This window comes from Neofelis nebulosa, chromosome 6 (genome assembly GCF_028018385.1).
Source record: "Neofelis nebulosa isolate mNeoNeb1 chromosome 6, mNeoNeb1.pri, whole genome shotgun sequence".
Taxonomy (NCBI): domain Eukaryota; kingdom Metazoa; phylum Chordata; class Mammalia; order Carnivora; family Felidae; genus Neofelis; species Neofelis nebulosa.
Genome location: NC_080787.1, coordinates 36,223,484 through 36,247,398, shown reverse-complemented (window position 1 = coordinate 36,247,398; position 23,915 = coordinate 36,223,484). Strand labels below are relative to the sequence as shown.

The 23,915-nt window shown below is 51.2% G+C and overlaps 1 protein-coding gene across 1 annotated transcript in view; it reads left to right on the top strand.

Moving 5' to 3' along the window:
- Positions 1-17,975, top strand: part of GRM4 (glutamate metabotropic receptor 4) — a 151,442-nt gene extending 133,467 nt beyond the window's left edge. Inside the window, exon 12 of the mRNA XM_058733615.1 lies at positions 17,718-17,975. Coding sequence (XP_058589598.1) covers positions 17,718-17,818 — 101 coding nt within the window. The 3' untranslated portion in view covers positions 17,819-17,975. The remainder of the gene's footprint in view (positions 1-17,717) is intronic.
- Positions 17,976-23,915: the final 5,940 nt, after the last annotated feature.

Sequence of the window (23,915 nt, the reverse complement as noted above, 5' to 3'; positions counted from 1 at the left end):
AGGTACGTCTCACAAAACAAGTCTGGCTTTGGCCCAGCTTGAATGATCTTGGCAACGTGCTTCCCAAACCCAGAGTTCCTTAACTTCAAAATGCTGTCTGCAGTCTTTAATACGACTCCACTAAAAGACAGTGAGGGAGCGCTTTATACGTTGCAAAGCGCTGGGTCAAAGCTTGCTGGGCATTATTTTTTACCTGAGCAGGGATATGCTGAATGTGCCTCTTCAAAGGCCCCTTAGAATCCTGCCTCATCCAGGAAGCCTTCCAGGATTGTGCCCTTCCCAGAAACTGGCTTTCCTCCAGGGCCGCAATTTGCTAGTTTCTAGAGAAGCGCTGGCCCCACAGCTCCCGCTAAATCCCCGTGTCACGCTGGGGGCTGGAGAGGAGTAAAGAACCCAAAGTACCCCCTCCCCCATCGAGGCTAAGCTCAGGCTTGGGGGGACCCCATGCTGGGGCGCTCCTGATCCCCCAGGGCCTCGGACGCCAAATTGTTTTCTGTTGGCGGCCTCCATCTCTCCTGAACTCAATTTGCGTTTGCGTTTTCAAAGCAGCTAATAGACGCATTAAAAAATCCATTTTCACCGGGGATTGAATCTGACTGGAGCGAGATCAATGCGCAGAGGCCCCCCTCCTCCTCCCCCACTCTGCCCCCGCATCGCCATGGAGACCAGGGAAGCCGCCGCGCCCAGCTAGACTCCAGCTGGCCTCTCTGCTCCCCTACCTTCCAGCGCCCAGGCCCCACCCCCGTTGTTGTCGTGGCCCTCGTCCACACTCAGCGCTGGTTAGCTCACCTACACCTACCACGCAACCTCGCACGTGTGTGTGTGTGTGTGTGTGTGAGGGAGACGGCTGATTTATAGATTAAACTGCACCTCAAAACTTGATTTCAACCCACCACCACCTGCTCAGCCGGCTGTGATCGTTGCACAGCCTTCGGAACCCCACAGCCTGGCCTCTGAGAGGCTGCATCCTGCGTGGGGTTCAAATTCCGCTTGTCCCCTCTGGCCCTGAGACCTTGGGCAGATCACTTCCCCCTCTGGTCCTCCTTCATTTCCTCCTCTGTAAGGGCAATGCTCATACCTTCCGTGCAAGATTGGGGTGAGGGTGAGGAGGAGGAGGAGGAACCATGCTGGTGATGGCAGAGAAATATATTTTCAACCTTGAGCTGCTTTGGGGAGACATGCTGTGCATGTCTTTATACACATGATGGGAGACAGCCCCCCGCCCCAGCATTGGGGAGCCCCCTGTACTGTGATCTATGTAAGGGCAGGAGCTTTGTCTGCTGTATACTGTGGCCTGATGCCCTGCTGACACTGGTGTGCCTTTTAATATTTGTTGACTATTCAACGATGAAAGAGGGACCCACACACTACCATGCTGGAAATTGGAGAATAGACTGGTTTGGCAACTTGGGTCTGAATCCTGTCTTCTCCACGTAACTACTGTGTGGTCTTGGGAATGTTAGCCAACACCTCTGTGCCTCAGTTAATCTGTTAAATGAAGATAATAATTGTACTGACCTCATAGCGCTGTTGTAGGGGTTAAATGATTCAAATATAGGAAGTTTTAGAACAGGGGTGGCACCCAGTGAGTCTTCAAGAAGTGTCAGCTTTTATTCTTCAAACCTTATGCCATGGTTCTGTAGCGGGGGGGGGGGGGGGGGGCGGCCCTGCCCCCAGCCCTGTCTCTCCTTTCCCCTGGGTCCTCTGCCCCAGCCCCTGAGTACCTGGCCTCCTGCAAAAGTCCCTCATGGTTTCCTTCTGTGTTCTAGTCTTTGGGGATTAGGACACCTGGGTGGACACAGAGGTCACCTCTTGTTACCAAGTCCATGGCTACTCGCCAGCCTCTGGTCTCCCTGACCTTCAGCTGCTGTGTTCCCTCATTTCTTTTTTTTTTTTTTCTTTTTAAGTTTATTTATTTATTTATTTATTCATTCATTTATTTATTTATTTATTTTGAGAGAGAGAGAGAGAGAGAGCGCATACCTGTGGGTGGGGCAGAGAGAGAGGGAGAGAGAGAATCCCAAGCAGCCTCCTCATTGTCAGCATAGAGCCCGATGCGGGGCTCAAACTCATGCACCATGAGATCATGGCCTGAGCCTAACTCAAGAGTTGGACCCTTAACCGACTGAGCCACCCAGGTGTCCCCGTTCCCTCATTTCTGCCCTCAAGCCCTCTTGCTGCCTCTGAAGCCTCTTGCTTTGCTTTGGTCTCCAAAGAGAGCCTTAGTGGGTGGGTGAGACTAGGAGGCAGGATCGGGGGGCTGGCCTGGGTTTTGCACAAAACAGATTCTGGAACTGGGGGGATCTGTGGCTCAGGTCAGGACCCCTCGTGGCACTGGCTCCTTATTAGCAAGCACCACTGATTTTGTGTGGCTCAGCCTGGTATGGTAACAACCTGGTTTCCTTTCGGGAAGAAAAGTGCCTTTGAAGGGTCAGAAAGCTGTTCAGGTGTCAGGGGCCCCCCAAGCTGGCTAGAGCTCCCTCAGGCTTTTAACTCAGCGAGTGGGCCCTCTGGACCTAGCCTCAACAGGAAGGTCAGCCCCTTTACACACACACACACACACACACACACACATACACACAGCCCTTCTCACCAAAATCTGGGTGAGTCCCCCCAGCCCCTGCCCTGGTCACCCCCTCTCCAGCTCTCTTCTTCCCTCTGGTGCCCATCATGGGACCATGCTGTTTGGAGGGACAAAGGTATTGAGGTGGGCAGAGGGGCAGAGGGCTCTCAGTGGTTTCCAGTGGAGGACTGGGGAGTTGCTGGCCTATGTGAAATAGATATTTAAGCACTCAGTGGTTCCAATGGAATTTGAGGTCCTGGCTTTGAGTCCTGGGTCCACCCTTGAGTGAGCTGGTTCACTTCTCTGTGTCTCAGTTTTTCTACCAGTAAAGTGGAGATGTGAATAGCACTTTAGTAATAACGATTGCTGCCTTGAAAGGTCATTACAAGGATCAAATAAGACACAGGAAACTCGTAAACTGGTTAGGTCTTCCCTCCTGGCCTGGGAAGGTAGAACTGGGTATCCCTCCCTTACATGTCTGCAGAGCCCAGCAAACACCAAGTGCTTAATAAATGTGGATGGATTTGAAAAACCAGAGGTTCCAGGGAGCCCAGGCCTGAACTTATGTGGGAGATAGAGAGAAACCAAGATGTTTCACCAAGAGGAGAGGGTGGTAGAGAGGGAATTGGGGCAAGAGGACATTGAAACGTCATGGCTTTCAGGGCCGCCTAGGTGGCTTAGTCAGTTGAGTGTCTGACTTGATTCATCGTTCAGGTCGTGATCCCAGGGCCGTGGGATCCAGGCCTGCATCAGGCTCCACACTGAGCGTGAAGCCTGCTTAAGATTCTCTCTTTCTCTCCCTCTGCCCCTCTCCCCTGCTCGCTCACTCTCTCTCTCTCTCTCTCTCTCTCAAACAAAATTTAAAAATAAGTAAGCAAATAAATAAATAAATAAATCACAGCTTTCATATAAATAAAAAATAAACACGTATGAAAGATTTAGTAGAAATCAGTAAGATGTTACAAGTGCTTCCAAGGAGGGTCCAAAGAGCAGATCCATATATGGGACACCAGGAAATGAGTTTACAAATAGTTGAGAAACTGGTCAATAGCCATAGATTAGTAATCATTGGTACCCCTACCAGACAAAAGTCACTTGCATTTCCATGGAACAGAATCATTTGCTTTACCATCAGTTTTGTACAACTTAAAGATTTGTACAAACTGCCCCAAGGTGGGTGTAAGTCAGAGGGCCCGGGCTGTGCAGTAGACAGGACACTGAGCGGTCTTCCTCTCATTTCAAAGTTTTTCACCATTTTTTATGGGTCGGGCATGAGAGGTGGCCTGAAGAAGGCCCAGCGGCGGGGCCAAGGACTCAGCTCATCAAAGGCATACGCTTCACCCCCTTTTGGATTTCCTGGGGTCTCTAGCCTTCCTGGGCGTTGAGACCCTGATGGGGAGACAGCCTGAGCCCCAGATAGCCCCAGCATCCTTGGCTTTTCTTTTTTTTTTTTTTAAATTTTTTTTTTCAACATTTTTTATTTATTTTTGGGACAGAGAGAGACAGAGCATGAACGGGGGAGGGGCAGAGAGAGAGGGAGACACAGAATCGGAAACAGGCTCCAGGCTCCGAGCCATCGGCCCAGAGCCCGACGCGGGGCTCGAACTCGCGGACCGTGAGATCGTGACCTGGCTGAAGTCGGACGCTTAACCGACTGCGCCACCCAGGCGCCCCTTGGCTTTTCTTTTTATTATTTTTTTTAAATTGCCATAAAACAAACTTAACAGTCAAGTGCACAAAGATTAAGTCTACAGCCTGATGAATTTTTACACATGTACATGCCCATGTCACCATTATTCAAATAGAGATATAGAACATTTCCAGAACTTCAGAGGGGTCCCTCACGTGCCCTCCTAGCCAATAACTAACCTCCGTTATTCTGTTACCCTAGATTGGTTTTGTTTGGCTTTGAACTTCAAATGAATGGAATCGTACACTAGATGCACTCTTTTGTGTCTGCGTTATTTCAGCCGTACGATATCTGAGAGCTCCATCCGTGTTGTCATAGACAGCAGGAGTTTGTTCCTTTTCATTGCCAAGTAGTACTCCATCTAATGGTTATACCACAACTGTTTATTCTTCCTCTCTTGGATGCCCATGTAAGTTCTTTCCAGATTTGGGTCGTTCTGGATAAAGCTGCCATGAACATTCTTGCAGGTGTCTTTTGGGAAACATGTTTTTATTTTTCTGCAGTAAATGCTTCAGAATGGAACTTTTGGGTCTTAGGTTTGATACATGCTTAGGTTTAGGAGATGGGGCTAAATGGTTTTCCAAAGTGGCTGTACTGATTTCCATTCTTCCCAGCGGTGTACTGGGAAGTGTAAGTGTACTGGGTCCAGTTGTTCCACGGCCTCACCAATGCTTGTATTGTCAGGTGTGTTGGGGTTTTTTTTTTCCCCTTCATCTTAGCCATTCTGGTGGGTTATGGTGGCATCTCGTTTTGTCTTTGTTTTTATTTTTTTACTTTAGAAAGAGAGAGTGAGAGAGCGTGAGTGGGGGAGAGGGTCAGAGGGAGAGAGAGGGAATCGTAAGCAGGCTCCATACTCAGTGCAGAGCTCTATGCAGGGTTGATCCCATGACCCCACAATCACAACCTGAGCCAAAATCAAGAGTTGGATACTCAATTGACTGAGCCACGCAGGCTCCCCTTGCATGTTTTTTTAAAAATTTTTTAATGTTTATTTACTTTGAGAGAGAGAGCTTAAGCAGTGGAGGGGCAGAGAGAGAGAGGAAGACACAGAATCTGAAGCAGGTTCCAGGCTCCAAGGTGTCCGCACAGAGCCCAACGTGGGCTCGAACTTGTGAACCGTGAGATCATGACCTGCGCCAAAGTCAGATGCTTAATGGATTGAGCCACCCAGGCGCCCCTCGTTTTGGTTTTAATTCACATTTTCCTGGTGATTCATGATGTTGAACATTTTGTTGTAGTTTACTGAATATTTGGGATAGCTTGTTTGTGAAGTATCTAGTAGAGTCTTTTGCCCATTTTTAATTGGGTTGTCTTTTTTTTTTTTTTGATTTGTAGGAACTCTTTATACATTCTGGGATGTGAGTTCTTTGTCAGATATACGTGTGCATAGGTAGCTTCTTCCACTCTGCAGCTTGCCTTTTCACTCTCCTAATGGTTGTCTTTTGATGAACAGATGTTTCAAATTTCAATGAAACCCATTGTTTCTTTTCTAGTTAGTGTTTTTGTGTTATGTGTGAGAAATCTTTGCCTATCCCAAGGTCATGCAAGTATTCTCATATTTTTGCCTAGAAGCTTTATTGTTTTGCTGTTCACATTTAGATCTATGATCCATTTAGAATTAATTTTTGCTTATAGTATGAGGTAGGAGTCGAACTTCCCCCACAACCCCCTTGATCCAATTGATCCAACTGGTCTACCACTTATTGAAAAGACAGTCCTTTCTCCACTGAATTGCAATGGTGTTATTGGGGAGGAAGAATTTTCTTTCTACCCTTGTAGAGTCTTTAGCTAGTCTAAAGAATTTTTCTTTTTCAACAGAGAGAATGTAAAGAACGGTCAATTAAAAAGGTATTGTGGGTTAATAATGACACAGAGTAGCTACCACGCCCAGGGCTAGAGGAACAAAGGAAGCAGCCCGGTTATGAAAATTTAGAAGGTGAGGGAGGCCAGTGCTAGTTTCCAGGCCACTGAGGGGCTGGCCAGCCTAAACATCACCTCCTGGGAGAGGGGGTCCTGATTCTGGTAACGCCCCTGGAGACCACGCCACCCTTCCCTTCAGGACACTGTCCACAGGTAGTAATGCGGTGTTTATGTGTGCTGGTGTCTATCTGCCCTCGGTCTCTCCCCCGGACCCCCAACAGCAGTGATTAGGCCACGCTGTACATCATTGTGCTAAGTGCCCCTCAGACACCTCGTTGACAGAATCATTTCTCAGGGGCAGTACCTTGGGAGTTTCTGCTCTGGCTGGGCTGGGACTCCGTCACGCATCTAAATTCTACTTGACTTTGAACCTGCTCTTTGCCCAGGACTTTGCTGGGACTAGAGTGACCCAGAGGGGCTCAGATAGACTCCTGGGCACAGGACTGAAGGTGGCGCTCCCTCTTGAGGCTGTGCAGGTGCGGGGTGAACCCCGAGATGAAGCTCCCTCCAAGCTCCTCACTGCTTCACGTTCGAACACGAAATTGACATAGGACAGATTAATAAGAGAAAAAACAAATTAAATCTTGTACGGGCAGGAGGCTTATAAAAATATAAGACCCGAGGACAAGTCGAGCATTTGAGGCTTATATGCCATCCTGAGCTGAGGAATGGGATTGGGGCCTGAGGCTTCAGAGGGAAGGAGGGTAATAAGGGCAATAAGAAAAACAGATGTTTGGCAATTAGATGTTTACCCTGCCATGTAGACAGGTCCTTCAGATGAAAGTTATCTCTGGTCATAGCTCTCTGTCTGAGCCAGGCCCCCTATGAAATTCTTTCAGGTAGTTAAGAGAGAGGTGAAAGCTTTTCCTGAGTCTGCGGTGTCTTGATTGCTCCAGCTCATTATCATCTGCATGCCGAAGTGGCATATTTTGGGGTCATGTATTCTACTCCCCTTCGGTGCCCTTGTCATAAATCAGTTGACCATGTATGTATGTGTGGGTCTATTTTTGGATTCTATTAAATTAGTCTATTTGTCTACCCTTAAACCAATATCACAGTGTCTTAATGTTTATTTTTGAGAGAGACAGAGCGTGAGCAGGGGAGGCGCAACGAGAGAGGGAGACACAGATTCTGAAGCAGGCTCCAGGCTCTGCTCTGTCAGCACAGAACCCGACGTGGGGCTCGAACTCACAAGCCGTGTGATCATGACCTGAGCCGAAGTTGGACGCTTAAGCGACTGAGCCAGCCAGGTGCCCCGGATATCACAGTGTCTTAATCGCCATAGCTTTATAGAAAGTTTTAAAATCAGGTAGCTTAAGCTGTTCATCTTTGTTTTTTCTTCTTCATGACTGTCTTGGTCATTTTAGATCTTTTGCATTGTCATATGCCTTTTGCAGTAGGCTTGTTGATTTCCACAGACACCTGCTGGGCCTTTGACTGGGCTCCTGCTGAATCTACAGATCCTTTCGGGGAGGATCGGCACTACCTGTAATGGAGTCTCCCAGTCCAGGAGCATGGTGTGTCGCTCCATCCATGGATGTCTTCCTTAATTTCTCCTGGCATCCGGGCTTGTTTTTAAAACCCTACTGCATTCTGGCACGTGGTGGGAACTAACTTCCGCCGCAGTAACTGCTGTTGCTGGAAGAGAGTTCCGTATCTGGCTGCAGCCCTTCAGGGGGACACCCGGGAATGGGGCCCTGAGAGAGGAAGAGGGACACGTGGAGAGATCTAAGGAGGGAAGGGGGCGGCCAGGACCCCAGCCACAGTCCTGATCACCGAGCACCCCTCTGGAGGAAAATCTGCTCTGTGGGAGCTCTCTGAGCTTGACAATTTTGCAGAGGACTCATTTAAAGTGCTTTCCTGTCTGTGGGATGGAAATGGGATTGTGGCCTCCGTGTGGCATAGCGGTTGTGAGGACTGAAGAACGCACAGTGCAGGGCACTTAGTAGATACTCAATAAATCATGTGGGCGCTTGTTTTGGCCTCAAAGGAAGACTGATACCGCCAGTGTGGACCCAAAGCTGGAAAGGACCAGCTCACACCCCCCTCCTCCAGTCATGCTTTTTTTCCTTTCAAGGACACACGGAAAGTGCCTTAGTAATCAAAGAGCTGGAAAAATAACATGACATCTGTCCAGAGAGTTTGAACAGATAACGGAGGCCTGGCCCCGGTGGCGTGTGACTTACTCCTCTTGTCATCACCACACTTTTCAGTCTCTCAAAACACGTGTGTTTTATCCCATCACCCAGCTTCCGGGCCCCGGCACCCACAGTCCGCCTTACCTTGGGGCTCCCTGGCTGTTGAGGGTCCGAGGCCTACAGGTGGAGATTCTGGACCACAGGCACCGGGCTCTGCCAACTCAGCTCGGCCCGCTGGCTGTGGCTGGGGTGGCGGCTCACTGCCAGCTGGTGCCCCCACCCAGGGCGTGCTGGCTCTCCCCAGGCCGGCCGCCGCTCCCACCTGTGCGGACCTGAGGGCTTGACTCTAATGTTAAGGAACTAATTAAACCCTCCGCAACTCTTGCTTTGGTTCCTAATCACCGACTTCGTGCTGACAGAAGCATTTTCTCCCCAGATTCTTAAGGGGGGAAAACCCTTTTCCTCCTGAACATCTTCAATACAATTACATGGAAGAGGGCGATTTTAAAATACACTCTACTAAGCGTTTTCCTTTTTGCTTAAGAAACACTCTGGTAGCACGTGACTTGGGCTACATATGATCTCATTTAGCCCCGCACTAACCCTGTTGTTATCACCCCCAGTTTACAGGAGAGAGGCACCTGTAGCTGCCCAAGGGGGGCAGATAGTGAGGGACAGAGCTGCGGCTCAGGCCCAGGCAGCCTGGCCCCATAACGTCATGGTTCATCTCTCGCCCTGGTGGCCTGAGTGGGAAACACCTTCTCCCGGCAGCTGGCCTCAGAGTGGCCTCATTTTAGAACCACCTGGGGCTTCACCCCTGGTAACCCTCCACTGGGCCTACGGTCCCCAGCTCCGAGCCCTCAGCAGGGCTCTCATTAGCTGCTTGCTCCTAGGGGTGGGCTGGGGCATCTACCCGCAAGGTTTCCTTCTTCCGCCCACACCTGGACACTAAAGAGGCTGCCCGAGGGTGGGCAAGAACAGGACTTCTCCCTGTCTGGTTCCTGGCCCATGGCACCCAGGTTGGGGAGAGTTGTTATAGGTAGTCAGGCATTATGACATTTGCAAATAAGGCATGTTTTGCATTCTTGGCACGAAGCAGTTTATGTGGCCACCTGTTATCTAGGGAGCAGCCAGGGCTGCAGTTTGGGGGCACTCAAAGGGAGGAGGCCCGAGGCAGCCTGCCTGACTTGCTCCTCTTGAACCTGGTCTGATATTGTCCTTCTGAGCTGCTGGAGAGTGAGAGCGAGAGAGACCTAGGTCTTGGTCCCAGCGTCAGCATCCAGGATGCATACCGAGTTCTAAGTAGACTCCTACCTCAGGACATTTGCACTTGCTATCACTGCTGCCTGGACCGCTCTCTCCCCAGATGGCCGCATGGTTCACTCTTTTACTTCCTTCTGGTCTTTGTTCACGTGCCATTCCTCGGAAAGTCACCCCTGACCACGCCCTTCTAAAATAGCACACACTCTCCAGGCCTCTATCTTCTGGTTTTGCTTTTTCTTTCTTCATAAGTGCTATAAAAACATTCTATGTATCTGTTGCTTTTTTATTTATTGCCTGTCTCTTCCCCACCGGACTGTAAGTTCCATGAGGGCAGGGACTTTCAACCCTTGTTCATTACTTAGTAATCTCGGTGCCTAGAACATGTCTGACACAGTACGTGTTCAATAAATACCCACTGAATTATTGATCAGCGAGTGCTGTGAGGCTGAACTGCTGCCCTGTGTCTCTGTGACCACCTCTCCTTGTCTATATAAAGGGGAGATGGAGGCTGCTCTCCTATATGACCAGAGGGTGTCTGTAGCTGTCAGGATAGGCCAAGTTATGCTGCAGTAACAAACAAGCCCAGAAGCTCAGTGCTGAGCTCTGACTTCCCTGGGCTTTCCCTCTATCTCATCTTTCACAATGTGCCCTGTGTCTTCGCCTCTCCTATGATAAGGAAGTGTTGAGTAGTAACATGCCATCGGGCTCTCTAGATCAATCATATCTGTAGGCTGTGAGTTCTTGGATTTGCCCCTGATACATCCACTGCCCACCCCCCCCAATCTGGCAAGAAACCGAACTCCAATCACTTATCCCACCCAAATTTTTACACCCTGCTTGTGACGTCTGTGTCCTCTTTTCAAGGAAGCCTACAGACAGATCATTTTACCAGCAGGGTATGAACCTGCAGTGATGGCTGAATAGCTATCAGTGATTTAGGGCCTAATAGGAAAGATGGCCACCTCAAAGCTAGAAGATCTGCTGCCCCCAACTTGCCACACACACACACACACACACACACACCAAATCGTTTACAGTGAATGGGGCCTCACCTTAAACTAAGAGCTGCAACACACAGAGATGGGAGGGGCGGGGAGGGGGGTGAGCAAAGCCCACACAGAGCAGCACACAGAGAAGGGCTCTTACTCCCTGGGTGGAGTTCAGGTAGGGCTTCCCGGAGGAGGGGCTCCCCTAAGCTAAGTGCAGAGGCTGGGGCTGTGAGCCTGGTGAGGGCAGGCGGGGGAAGCTGCATTGGGCAGGAGGAGGAGGAGGGGAAGGGAGAGGGAGGCAGGGGGGCTGGCACTTTGGAGCAGAGGCTTCTCTACAAACCTGCTGGGGAAAATCAATACCTGGTTGGGTCTCCAGGCCCCGGGCTTGAGTACCTTGTGCAGAAACTCCATGCACAAAGCAGGCCTCTCAAACCTCACTGGAGCAGCCTGAAGTTGGCACAACCCCACGGAGGGGAATTTCGCAATGCCATTCAAAAGTAAGTGTCTTTTCCTTCCAGCCCTGGAGTTCCACTGCTCCCGGGGGCCTGGGTCCCTGGGTCCCTGGGATGGCTCTGTCCTCTTCAACTTCTTCTTCTTTTCAAGATGATTACTTATTATCGAGAGACAGAGAGGGACAGAGCGTGAGCGGGGAGGGGGCAGAGAAAGAGGGAGACACAGGATCTGAAGCAGCCTCCAGGCTTTGAGCTGTCAGCACAGAGCCAGACGCAGGGCTCGAACTCATGAACCATGAGATCATGACCTGAGCTGAAGCCAGATGCTTAACCGACTGAGCCACGCAGGCACCTCTGTCCTCTTCAACTTCTGATGGGGTAGACGCCCTCTCCCATGAACTGCCTGCATGAACAAGCTCCCATTCCTTTGCACGACCTCAAGGCCCTGGGCTCCCTCCTTCTGGGGCCTCCTGTCCCTCTGTTTCTCTGTCCCCACCCTGCAGGCATCACCACACCAGTGCTGGCCCCATCTCTGTTCCCTGACTGAGCCTGCTCTCTCTCCCCCCACTTCTGGCCTTTCCTTGTGCCATCCACTCGGCCTGGAATGCTGTTTCCATTCTCCATCTGTCAAAACCCTGGTCACCTTTCAAGACCTCACCAAGGTGGTACCTTGCTGAGGACCCCCTCAGAGCACCAGTCAGAGCCTCTCCTTTGTGCAATGGGTCACCAAGATGGCTGACTAGATAGCGGGGCAAGGAAGCCCAGGGGCTGAGAGCCTGAAAGAAGGATTGGGACCAAGAGACCAAGGAGAGCAAAGGAGGGTAACTTCCGGCCCCATTCATCCTGAAGTATGGGGTGGGGGAAGGGTATAAGAGGGGTTACAGAGGTACTGGGAAGGAATCATCTGGATTTCGCAAGGCCCTGAGGTGATGGGAAGGCTCTAAGAAGAGGGAGGTGGTGGTAGCCCAGGAGGGAGCCTGGGGGAGGGAGAGGATTAGGACTCATGGGAGGAGGTGGGGGGCGGGGCAAGGGCTGGTGAGCTCCTGGGAAGCCATGGGGATTTGAGGTGATGAGGGGAAGTCTCTAGAGGGGCCACCCATTTTGATTGCCTGGGCCAGCTCAGGGGACAGTGGCTCCCAGGAGGGTTTTGAATCAGGGGTTTCTTTCCATCAAGATGCAGACAGCACATACACCAGGCTGTGTAGACAGCACAGACTGCTGTGTAGACAGTATGTTTGCATATGTCTAGGCTCGTGAGAGGTAGGAGAAGCTGGTGGAAGGATCTGGTGGCTTGAGGACGGGAGGGGGACAAGGGGGACCTTTTTTTTTTTTTTTACAAATATTTTATCATGATAATTTTTAAGCATACAGCAAGGTTGAAAGAGTCGAATAGAGGACACCCGTCTATCCACCACCTAAATTCTATAATCAACATTTCACTAGGTTTACTTTATCCCACATCCCTCCATCCATCTTATTTTTTGAGGCATTTCAAATTGGTTGCAAGCATCAGTATACTTCACCCCTAAACACTGCGGGATGTGCATCATTAACTAGAGTTCAATGTTTGTTTATAGGGTGTTTTTTTTTTTTTTTATGTTTGTGTGGGGATGTCTGGAGATGATATTTACATAAAGTGAAATGCACAAATCTTAAGTGGAGGAGCATTCCTACAGCTCTGAAAAAGGATTATCCCTGTGTAATCCAACTTCCGCCAAGATACAGAACATGACATCACCCCGGAAAGTTGCCTTATGCCCCCTCCCAGAGGATCTCTGCAAAGACTGTTCATTGTATAACTTTTGTGTGATTGATGTTCACCAACGTCCGTTCTCCCCTTGAGCACGTGGCTGCCCAGAGAGGACTACATTCCCCAGTCTTCCTCATGGCTTGGTGCGGTTATGTGATTAAGTTCTTACCTCTGGAGTATAAGTAGAAGCATCATGTGGCTGCTTCTAAAAGCCATCCTTAAGGGGTGCCTGGGTGGCTAAGTCGGGTAAGCGTCTGACTCTTGGTCATGATCTCATGGTTCATGAGTTCAAGCCCCGTATCGGGCTCTGGGCTGACAGTGTGGAGCCTGCTTGGGATTATCTGTTTCTCCCTCTCTCTCTGCCCTTCCCCTGCTCACGCATGCTCTCTCTCAAAATAAAGAAATAAACTTTAAAAAATAAAAAAATGAAAACCATCCTTAAAAGACAGCTGGTGTATCCTTGGCCCCTTTCTTCGTCTCTCCTGCCTCCTTCCTGTTGCCTGGGACACAGCTCTCATGGCCGCCATGTTGGGCCATGGAAAAGGGGACCCACCTGATTACAGCCACTGTCAAATGACAGCCTCTGTTACAGTCAAACCTATTCTTTTTTTCAATTTTTTAAAAAAATGTTTATTTACTTTTGAGAGAGACAGAGACAGAATGCGAGTGGGTTGGGGCAGGGAGAGAGGGAGACATAGAATCTGAAGCAGGCTCCGGGCTCCGAGCTGCCAGCACAGAGCCCGACGCAGGCCTCGAACTCACGAGCTGCAAGATCATGACCTGAGCTGAAGTCGGACGCTCAACGGACTGAGCCACCCAGGAGCTCCTAGTCAAATCTATGCTAATGACAAACTTCTGCGCTTTTTAAATGTTGTATTATGTGCACGTTTTACCTATTGAAAAAATTAAATTATTTTAACATGAGAGTAAACATAAAACAAATATAAAAAGAGCCTCTGCTGTAGAGATTGTTGTCTGCCCTTCCTGCCCCAGGAGAGCAGTAGTCAAGCCGTAGCTGGTCTATTAGTTATAACTGTGGATTGGTGTCACACAGCAGAGACCCGAATTAACAGCGGCTTAAACAAGATAGAAATGTGTTTCTCCGCACGTAAAAACTGGAGCCAGCCAATATCACAGATTTGTGACCCAGCTTTTATTCTCCCAACATTTGGTATTAGAAGAAGAGCCACAGTTCACAGGGACCTGTTCAGTTTACACAGAAAACAAAGCCTGGACATTGGGCCTCACACTTGAGGTGGCCACGGGATGCTGTGCTTTCCAGGAGCTGTAGGTACCCCCCTGGCCCACACTGTGGTGAACCCTCTGACACCTGCCTGCACCCTGGGCAAGGGCCCCTCCTGCCTGCAGCAAAACCTTCCAAATGCAGGGGGTGCTCCCAGCACCAAACATCTCAGGCCTGGGCCAGCTCCCCACCTTTGCTCGAAGGCTGGCTCCAAATTGCCATACGGGTTCCCAGACAACCTCTCAGCCCCCAGGGCCCTCCTCCCGGGGCCTGGGGATTTGGGGGTGAATTCTCCTTATCGGGCCCTGCAGCAGGTTATCAGCCAGGCTCCCGCCCTCTTGCTGACATCCGGCGATGTTCACACAGCAAATCTTAATCTTCTTAGGCCGTCTTCACTCGCAGCTGTCAGATTCTGTGCCCGCTGCCCTCTCAGCCTTCAGCTCCTGGTCCCAGCCGTCACCGTTCTACACCCTCCTCTCCCCCAACGGGGCATCCTGGGGAGGGAGGTGTCATCCCAGGGAATGTTTATCTGGCATAACTATCTCTTAAAAGTCACCCTTTGGGGCTGCCTGGGTGGCTCTGCCCGTTAAGAATCTGACTCTTGGTATCAGCTCAGGCTGTGATCTCATGGTTTGTGGGTTTGAGCCCTGCATCGGGCTCCGTGCTGACAGCTGACAGCACGGAGCCTGCTTGGGATTCTCTCTCTTCCTCGCTCTCTCTGCCCCTCCTCCACTCGTGCACACATTCACACACTCTCTCTCTCAAAATAAATAAACTTGAAAAAAAGTCACTCTTGGATTCGGGACTTTCATTAGACCAGCAGCAATGATAGACCCCAGCAGTAGCAATGGTAATTAACGCTACTGTTTTCTAAATGCCTAGCAGGTGACAGATGTTTTCCTGATGCTTCCTGAGGCAGGAACTTGTTTGCTTCCATTTTGCAGATGAAGAAACTGAGCTTCCGTCTGAGGTGTTAACAGACACTTCCAAGGTTTGGATTTCAGGCCAAAGTGCCCTGAGGCTCGACGGCTATATGCTTTCCAAAGTCGAGGACAAGGCCAGTCAGTCCCTTGCTGGCTGTGTCACCCTGGGCAAGGCCCTTAGCCTCACCCACCTGGTTTCTGAACCTGTAAAGTGGGAAAGGGGGGTGCGTGGGACGCAGAGACATGATACGTGTGACCTCTTGTCTGTCTCCTAGGCTCTCTAGGGCAGGGACCCCTCCCGGCCTGGCCCTCCGTGACCTTACTCAGTGCTGTCATGGTGACCTGAGTTGCCGGGGCTTCTGTTGACTGACACACCTCAGGGGGACCCAAGGGTGGGGAAAGGGGGAGTCACAGGGGCTCCTTAGGGCGGGATGGGATGAGGAGGTAAGAACAGGGAGGGGTGTGGACATGAGGGTGGGAAGGGACAGAGATCTGAAGATGCCAGGATGACAAGGGGCTGGGGGGAGTTTTAGAGCAGGGCAGAGGGACCTGGGCAGCCTTGGGGACGTGACCCTGGGTGGCACACCACGAGAGAAAGATCCAGCGAGCTACGACATCGGGGGGCGGCTCCTGTGTGAGCCACTGCTTGGCGGAGGGTCCTTGGTCCTGGATGGCTGCAGGTCCCATCTGTCTTCTCCACTCTGCACCCCTCAGACCTGCCCACTCCTTCTGAGCTTGGCGATGTCACGATTCTGCCTCTAGCGCTCCAGGGAGCTCCTGCAGCAACCGGCCCCTTCAGGGAGCCCTCCCCGCTGCCCCTCCTGCCCCGACAGCATGTGGTGCTGGTGGGGGTGGGCAGTGGGTGACAGGGGAATCCAGGGCAATGAATTACAGAGAAACCTGTCAGCCCTCAGGGCAGCCTTTGGAGGTGGGGGCAGGTGGCAATTTGGAGAGCAAACTCTAGGTTGTTTACCCACTGAAGCGTCTCCGGGTAGGTATTTACTTTTCTGTGATGCTGGTGGGGGGAGAAAATGAGCACGGGGCCTCCGGGGGCCTCAGCAAACAGCAGAGAGGCGTCTGTGTGTTAACTGATTCTGTCAGCCGGCTAGGCACCTCACGGAGGTGATTGGCATGCTGGGTCTGGGCCGCCTCGGTGACAGCTCGAGGGCTCAGCACTGGCCAGCCAGAGGGAAACGCGCGGTCAGTGAGGCTGTACCCCACCAGGACCCCGCTGTCCAGAGAGGGGAGGTCACAGCCCCACCAGAGCCGGACCTGTCCCACAGGGGAAGCATTTCTGGGAGAGGGACTGGGGCCGTGTGGTCACCGGGCACTCGGGGCCAGGCTGGGCACGGCTGCTGCCAGAGCACGGGGCTGTCCTCCAGCCGACCTGATGTCCAGGCAGCTCTGATGTCCAGGAGGACCCTAGCGGGCCTGGGCATGAGACCCGGGCACCCTTCAATCCTTTGAAGTCTTTTGAGTGTAGGGACGAGGAGATCTGTTGCTGTCTTGAGGGCTACCTGGGAGGCTCACATGTATCGATGGAGAATGCTGTTTTAAGTTGGCTTATTTATTTTGGAAGAGGGTGTGTGAGCAGGGGAGGAGCAGAGGGGGTGGGGAGAGAGAATCCCAAGCAGGCTGTCAGCACAGAGGCTGACTTGGGGCTTGAACACGTGAACCATGAGATCATGACCTGAGTGGAAATCTGGAGTCAGACGTTTAACTGACTGAGCCACCCAGGTGCCCCTGTATTGATGGAACTTTGTAGAATTTGAAGAGCTAAGAATTTGAAGGGCTAAGAAACACAGGGTGTAATCCTTTCCCAGACGCATTTCTGGAGGTTGACTGATTCTCTCTTTTTTTAAAGAAATTTTTTAATGTTTACTTATTTCTGAGAGAGGGAGGGAGACAGAGCATGAGTAGGGGAGGGGCAGAGAGAGAGGGAGACCCAGAATCCGAAGCAGGCTCCAGGTTCCCAGCTGTCAGCGCAGACCCTGGCGTGGGCCTCGAACTCACGGACCGTGAGATCATGACCTGAGCCGAAGTCAGATACTTAACCAACTGAGCCACCCACGCGCCCCAATTGATTCTGGTTTTGATAGAGAGGAGGTAGAGAGAGACACTGTTCTGTCCCTTGGTCCCCTCACCTGTGGAATGGGTGTGATAATAAAAATACCCCCCTCAAGGGTGGATGTGAGGGTAATGAATCCGTCCCTTGAAAGTTCCCAGGGAGTGCTCAACAGTGTTGACTCCTACTCTGTGCATGGTTGTTGGGCACTGTCTCTGTGCCAAGGACCCACGGACAAGATCATACACTGCAGTTCTCAAGGTCTGGTCCCAAGACTCTTTCAGGGGTGAGGGGCTCGAGGTCAAAACTATTTTCATTTGAATACTAAGGGGCTATTTGCCTTTTTCATTGTGCTAATATTGGCAACTAATGGTGCCCAAGCTGTGGCGCCTAAAAATGCTGGTGCCTCTACGGGCGCCTGGGCGGCTCCTTGGTTACACATCCGACTCTTGAGTCCAGGTCTGGTCATGATCCCAGGGTCGTGGAATCAAGCCCCCCCCTGGGCTCTGCACTGAGCGTAGAACATGCTTAAGATGCTCTCTCCCTCTCTCTCTCCCTCCTTCTGCCCCTCTCCCTCAAAAAAAAAAAAAAAAAAAGAAAGAAAGAAAGAAAGAGAAGAAGGAAGAAAGAAAATAAAAAATGCTAGCGCCTCAATACAAATCTGGCTGGTGGCACCAAACTGTACCAAGCAAACAGTGACCACGGTTTTCTTTTCTTGCAGGAAGGAGAGGAACACTTTTCCCTTCTTCCCTTCCAGGTGGTTCAGCTGGTCCAAAAATTAAATTGACAGAAGACAGATTACCAGGAGAAAAACAAATTTAATTTCACATATGGGAGCTCATAAAAATATGAGACTCAGAGAAGTGACCGAAGTGGACAGCTTTCATACTTTTAGGCACAGAAACAATACCTTTGTGAAGAATTGATAAGACAAAGAAGTTGGGGGCTTGTGGCAGTAAATTAATGACGAAGTACCAGGTTTTGTTTATCCGGCCTTCTTGCCCCCAAATTCCCTACCGCCGGGGATGAGGATGTTTCTACCTCCTGGTACATACGTGAGGGTACCTTTCACATGGGGGACTTATTTCCCGCTTTCAAGGGGGACAAAGTAGGGTCAGAGTATCCTTCTTGCGTGTTTCCCAAGTAACCGTAGTTCAAAATAATCAGTATGTCAAGGTGGTATATTTGGGGGCGGCCTGCCCTGAACTCCATCACCAGCTGCACTGAAAGTCCTTGATTTGCCAATAAAAATCATTAACTTTATTAAATCTGTATCTTTGAGTACACATCCTTTTAATATCCTGTGTGCTAACGTGGGAAGGACAGAGAAGGCATTTCGGCTGCATCTCGAAGCGCAATCATTGTCTCAGAGAATAGCGCTACGTGATCGTTGGAGTCGGAAGCGGAAGCAGCCATTTTTTCATGGGGCACTGGTTTTACTTGGAAAAAACAACAACAACAACAACCTGTAGACAAACTAGTTATTTTTCTCGGGTATTTGACATACATTTTCTTGAAAATGAATGAAGGGAGCATGTTGCTCCAAGGAAAACAACGGCATTTGTTGCCAATGATAACATTTGAGCTTTCAAGCAAAACTTTGAATTTGGGACCAATTTTCTCTGGGACCGGGAGCTTGACAGCTTCCTAATAACTTAAAGACTTTATTTCCGAATGGCCAACACAGGGTGTCACAAAATCTTACACGGGTAAACGAGCATTCAAAGTGTAAGATAGACCAATGGATTTTAATGTAACAGAATACAAAAAGTTTGTTGGTGAGGTTTCAGATTCCAGACTTGAACTCACCCTTAAGAATCTACAGCAGATTGGTGCACCTGGCTGGCTCAGTCAGTAGAACATGAAACTCTTGATTTCAGGGCTGTGAGTTCAAGCTCCACATTGGGCATGGAGCCTACTTAATTTAAAAAAAAGAAAAAAGAGGGGGCATCTGGGCGGCTCAGTTGGTTAAGTATCCAAATTTGGCTCAGGTCATGATCTCTCACGGTTCGTGGGTTCGAGCCCCGCGTCGGGCTCTGTGCCGACAGCTCGGAGCCTGGAGCCTGCTTTGGATTCTGTGTCTCCCTCGCTCTCAAAAATAAATAACATTTAAAAAATTAAAAAAAAAAACAACCTATGACCTCTGTCGAGGTTTGGTGTAATATCAAAGACGAATGTCCACAATAATGGAAGAGGCTACTGGAAGTCTCCCTTTCCTGGCTCCCTATCTGAATGAGGCCAGATTTTCTTCATCTACGTCAACCAAAGCAGCATATTGAAGGAGATAGAATATGGAAGCACATGTGAGGATCCAGCTGTCTTCTATTAAGCTAGACGTTTAAAGAGATTTGCAAAAATATGAAAAATTCTGCTCTTCTCTCTTTTGTTTCCCCAAATAGTCATCTTTCACAAAAATATATTCCTGTTATTCGCACGTACTGAGTTTCTTATTTTCATCTTTAAGTGAGTTAATAAATGAAGACTTAAAATTGTCTCAGCTTTAATTTCAAATGTGGTAAAATATCGATAAACCTACATCAAACCAAAGCTCTCTGGGGTCCTAAATAATTTTTAAGAGTGTAAAGGGGTTCCGACACCAAAAGGTTTGAGAACTAATGGTCTAGTACATGTGGGGTGGGAACAAGCAAACCGTTATACCCAGTGGGGCGAAGGCTGATGTGGGAGGAAGATGGACTGACTGCTGTAAGGTACAGGGGCAAGTTAGGAGGGCTTCTAGGAGGCGGTGACCTTTAAACTCAGCTAAATGTGGCAGACAGGAGATTGTCCAGGTTACGAGAACAGAGGCTGGTGTGAGTGTTATGGATCCTTCTATCAGCTTCTGACTTAGAAAACCTACAGGTGAGCCCGGCTGAGCTGCTGCGGCCAGCGGCTCCCATGCAGGGAATCCCGAGAGGTCTGGACACATCGAAAAAATAGCTTCTGGCTGGGTGTGCCGACACTGTTGCCGAACAAACTGGGATAAACTCGTTTGTCGCAAGAGAAGCCAGTAACTCAAGAGACAGGGCTGTGGAAGAGAGAAAGGGAGAGATGTATTCTGGGTGCCGGCAGTCAGGGTAGGTGGCAAGCTCAAGCCTTAACATCTGACCTATCTGCCTGCAAGATGGACACCTGGAGTTTTATAGGAGAGGTTCAGAGGGGGGTACGTGCAAGAGAGGAGGCGGGTGTGTGTGTGTGTGTGTGTGTGTGTGTGTGTGTGTGTGTGTGCGATCATGGATGGGGTCGGTCTGTGCTCAGTGCGCGATCCTGGGCAGGGGAAGGGACGTGTGGGGTGAGGTCTTCTGGGCCTTCGGTTGCTATATGGGCTTTTCCTGGCCTGGCTATTGGAAAGTTCCAGTCATTACAAAACATCTTTATCAATGCCTCAAGAAAGTGGGATACGAAAGAAACACAAAGGGCTTTAGTTAGGGCATGATTTAAGGGCTCTTGTCTATTTCTGGTTTTTAACTGTTGGGATCTATAGTGGACCAAGAGGGCTTGCTGACACGAGGAATCTCCAACAAACAGCAGGCAGATCCCCAGAAAACCATGTGAAAGGTTAATTGAGACCAAAACATCTGAACAACGATTTGAGCCGTTTACCCCAGACAAAAACACTCAGGCTTTTGCGTACTCTTCCCTCTGAGGGCACCCTGTCTACACATACCCAGTGTAAACAGATTCCCCCAGCCCCAGCAGACAGGCCTGTGGACACACGGCCAGAATTGGATCATTCACCAAAACCGTGTCCTGTCCACCCTGGCCCCCAACGTCCAAGCCGGGGTGAGCACAGGGCCTGCCTCCTCCTCTCAAGCCTCCTTCCCAGGGGCTTTATCGGTTTCCAGGGTTTAGCCAGCCTGGGGGAGCAGGGAGGAGGAGAAGCTCTGGCCCAAGGGGAGGAGCCAGGCCTTTTAATCACCCAGAGTCCTCTGGGCTTCGGTCTCCAGCTGGGGCAGGAGGTGGGCAGGCCTGTGCCCTCCAAGTCCTTCCAACCTACAGCCCGTGGCCCTAGCGCCGTAACAGGGCGTCTTGCTTTTTGCAGTGGGGCTGGCCCCGTTACTAGCAAGAGGTCAAAAAGGGCACCCAGGCTGCCCCGGGGTGGGGGCGGCAACAGGAAGAAATTCAGTGAAGCTTCTTGTTAAATATTCACACTCTCTCCCTCTCCAGTCTCCCCAGCCCCCTTGCCCTGGGGAGCCAGGACTCCACCCTCCTCCCCTCCAGTGCAGCTGCCTTCAGCCCCTCCTCCAGGAGCTCAGAGTCAGGGTGACCACGGACCTCTGGCCCTGGGGACCTCCTCTTGCACAGTCTGTACCCCCCTAGGCCTCCGTGCAGTGCTGTTACTTACTCCGCCTCCCCCGACTTCTCCAGGGGGTGCTCCCCTGGGCCTCTACCCACCTTGCTGGCCCCCCACACCTCCAGTGGCTTTGCTCCCCCCCTCCACCCTCCTGCTGTCTGACGTCCCAGGCACCGCCCTTGACCCCTGAAACTGTCAGGAACACGTGCAGCTGCAGCAGCAAGCAAGCAAGACTTGAACGACCTTTTTTATTTTTCTCATACACCGAGAAGCCTGGAGAGGAGAGTCCGCGGCCAGCCCAAGCCGCCCAGGGATGTCACGTGCTCACCACTAGCTGCGACGGAGGTTGAGAGGGTTTGTTTTACTGGTGTTCTTCCCCTTTCTGGCCCAGAGCTCCTGAAACTCTTGGAATTTCCTAAGTGACAAGGCGGCAGAGAGTGTCTTTTGTTACGCGAAAGAGGCAACTTTTGTAAGCCTGGGGGCTGGTTGCCTGGAGAACCAGCCACGGGGATGACGGATGACGAGGATTCAGTCCTTCCTGCAGACCTTCAGGGAGGGGGAGCGGGGAGGGTGAATCCGTTGCCAGTGGCCTGTGATTTAATCGTCACATCTGCGTGAGCAGGTCTCCACAAAAGCCCAAAAGGACGGGGGTTCAGGGAGCTTCCAGATTGGTGACCACGTGGCGATTCAAAGAGGGTACGGGTGCTCTGCACCCCTCCCCCTACCTCTCTTCCACCTGCCTGTTGCTGAGTTATGTCCTTTTATAATAAACTGGTGATCTAATAAGGAAATGTTTCTCTGAACTCTGCGAGCAAATTCATCGAACCCAAGGAGGGGGGTTGTGGGAACCTCCGATTTATGACCAATCCATCAGGTGACAGCCTGGGCTCCGGACTGGCAGCTGAAGTGGGGACAGTCGTGTGGGACCCAGCCCCTAACCGGTGGCATCTGACGCTATCTCCAGGTAGACAGTGTCACAATTGACTGACTTCACAGGACCCCCAGCTGGCGTCACAGAATGCTTGGTATGGGGGAAACCCCCAAACACTGGAATTGGGTCCAGAGTGGACCGTGAGTGGGCAGCCAGCCCTCCATGGGCACAAATATCTACTCCTGGAGAAAGAACTCTTCTCCCTCGGGCCCCTGCATCCTGACGCCTCCGAAATTGTTTTGAACCACTGACTTCTCTCCTGGGCTCTCTTCTGATCAGCGATTCCAGTTGCCTGGGCTGGTGTCACCTTAAAACCACAGGCCCCCAAATCCAGCCAACCACAACAAGCCCTCTCCCTGGGTCAACAGCCCCGCAGTTCTCTTGGTTGTCCAAACTGGAAACAGCCCCCTTCTCTCTGTCCCTACATCCAATGAGAAGCTTCTGCCTTGGCAATGTCTTCCCAGGGTGGCCAGCTGGTCCCAACTCTCCCACAGCCGCATCCCCATCCCCCATCCCCCATCCCATCGCTGTCTCTAGCTCCCTCCCCACCCCACTGGGTGGCGGCTGTCTAGGACACACGTCTATAGGCTCACAGGACTTCCTGATGCTCTGGGTCCCCATCGTCTGGCCCCAGCTCACTCTTCTGGCCTCTTACCCCATTTGATATTCTAATCCTCTACATCTCTGAACCTGGCAGGGACATTTGTGTGCACATTTGTGTGCAGAAGTATATACGTGTGCCCACACACTGTGCTCTGTTCTCACACGAGATGATGGGGAGGAGGGACACTTGATGAGTGTCCCCTGTCCTGGCTGGGCACTCCCGCCCATGCATGGTGCACTCCTTGTGCTGCCGGCCGGCTCCCTGCTCACCCATTACTCCCAGAATGTGCTGCATCATGGCTTTGATTCCATGCGGCCCCTCATGGCCTCTCCTTGTACTTCCCCGCCACTCCTACACTCATAACTGCCCTGTCTACTGCATTTTGGTCAAGATCCTGAGCAGATTCCAGCACAAGCCACAGGTCAAGGCAGCCTCTGTCACTAGTGATTAGCTGCCCCTAGTCAGGTGCCTGCTCTGTTCCACTCGGGGCAGCCATGAGATCATGTGGTCCGCACCAGGTTGACCTGCCAAGGGGGCTGGAGCCATGGGGGCAGGGGGTGATGACCTCCAGCAATCCTATACCCGTGTCCCCAGGTCCTCTGCTCTGTCAAAGCCCTTCTCAAATATAATCTCCTCCAAGAAGCCGAACTTCCTTGCAGTTTCCGGCTGCTGGGCACAGGGGCTGGCTTGGAAAGAAGGCCCGTGGCAGGAAGGAGGGGAGAAAAGGTGGGCCAGCGCTCACCTGCAGAGGGCACGGAAGCTTCCCCAGCTGCAGCTGAGTCAGAAGTGGGTGGGGGAGACGAGGCGTGGGGCAAGATGGAGGGAGCAAGGTGTCCCCTTTGGACAGGGCGCCAGCCCCAACTCGCCCCTTTATCTTCTTCATTACCTGCTGCCCTGAGGGCTGCTAGGTTTGTGAGCCTTGCCAGCCTCACGGATCCTTTTTTAATGTTTATTTATTTTTGAGAGGGAGAAGGACAGAGCATGAGCGAGGGAGGGGCAGAGAGCGAAGGAGACACAGAATCCAAAGCAGGCTCCAGGCTCTGAGCTGTCAGCACAGAGCCCAATGTGGGGCTTGAACTCACAGACCGAGAGA